Source organism: Mus pahari, chromosome 8 (assembly GCF_900095145.1).
Source record: "Mus pahari chromosome 8, PAHARI_EIJ_v1.1, whole genome shotgun sequence".
In the NCBI taxonomy this organism is placed as follows: domain Eukaryota; kingdom Metazoa; phylum Chordata; class Mammalia; order Rodentia; family Muridae; genus Mus; species Mus pahari.
Genome location: NC_034597.1, coordinates 52,320,825 through 52,321,953, shown reverse-complemented (window position 1 = coordinate 52,321,953; position 1,129 = coordinate 52,320,825). Strand labels below are relative to the sequence as shown.

The 1,129-nt window shown below is 53.1% G+C and overlaps 1 protein-coding gene across 1 annotated transcript; it reads right to left on the bottom strand.

Moving 5' to 3' along the window:
• Positions 1-258: 258 nt before the first annotated feature.
• Arl11 (ADP ribosylation factor like GTPase 11) lies at positions 259-794 on the bottom strand. The gene has a single exon (XM_021202844.2). It carries the CDS (start codon positions 787-789, stop codon positions 259-261), a length of 531 nt encoding a protein of 176 aa, XP_021058503.1. The 5' UTR covers positions 790-794.
• Positions 795-1,129: the final 335 nt, after the last annotated feature.

Sequence of the window (1,129 nt, the reverse complement as noted above, 5' to 3'; positions counted from 1 at the left end):
TTATATTCCCTCTGACTATTGTTACTTGAAGAACAGTTGGTTTTCAGCATAACTGCCACGGAGAATAAGTCCTGAGAAGTAAATATACTGTCCAAGAGAATTGTGGTTTCTCATGTGGCAAACTGAGCTTCACTTTCTCTAGGTTCAGCAGGGCCCCTCTGTTCATAGAAGCCAGGATAAGTTGTTCTGCCTGCTCATGGGGTCCGCCTGACCCTGCTCCCTGTCCTGCTCCAGCCTGGAGTCAGAGGTTACTGCATTTCAGCGGGACTTCAGCAAATGCAGCAGGCTCTGCAGGGCTTCCTGCAGCCCCTGCCCTGTGAGAGCGCTGCAAGCCTGCAGCTCCCAGCAATGTCCTTGGAACCCTTCCAGACCCAGCCTGTTTCTGATTTCAAGCAACGGCAGAGCACCAGGAGCCTCCTGCTTGTTGGCCAGTACCAAGAAAGGGACGCCGGCCATGTTGGGGTCTTCCAGGACTTCCTTGAGCTCAGCCACTGCCTCAGGCAAGCGGGCTTCATCTGTGCTGTCCAGCACGTACACTAGGAGGTCGATGCCTTCCAGGTAGTCCTTCCAGGTAGCCCTGAGCTGGGTCTGTCCCCCAATGTCCCAGAGAGTCAGTGACACATGTCCAGGAGCCTCAAGAGGCTCTACATTAAAACCAACAGTGGGTAGGGTATCCACCAGCTGGTTTCCTTTCAGTTTGTACAGGATTGTGGTCTTGCCAGCCGAGTCGAGGCCCATCATTACCACCTGGGCCTCTGCCTTGTGACTTCTGGAATTCACAGAGCCCATGATGGCCTCTGGTAAATCCTTCTGCAGAAAGGCTGGGGACGCACATCAGCTACTCCTTTCTGAAGAAATGCCAATCCACGCATGCATGCACTGAGCTCCTATCCTAGAACAAAACAAGTTATTTTAGGTTTCAGACCCAGGCTGGACCACTGAAAGGTCCAGGAAGTGAGGAAGTGTGAGTCACCAGCAGCTGACTGACCTCTGGTACTGGCAGAGAACTGCCTGGAGATGCAGAACTCCAGCGTCCTTCCTAAGTAGTTAAAGCAGAGGTGAAGGAAGCCGCAGCCGACCGACCGTGTTCAGGAGAAGCTGCAGAAAGGTGTTTTCAATTCCCAGTCTG

What these genes read in the sequence shown, in the direction of transcription:
- Arl11 (XM_021202844.2), bottom strand. Translation starts at nt 789, where the DNA reads ATGGGCTCTGTGAATTCCAGAAGTCACAAGGCAGAGGCCCAGGTGGTA.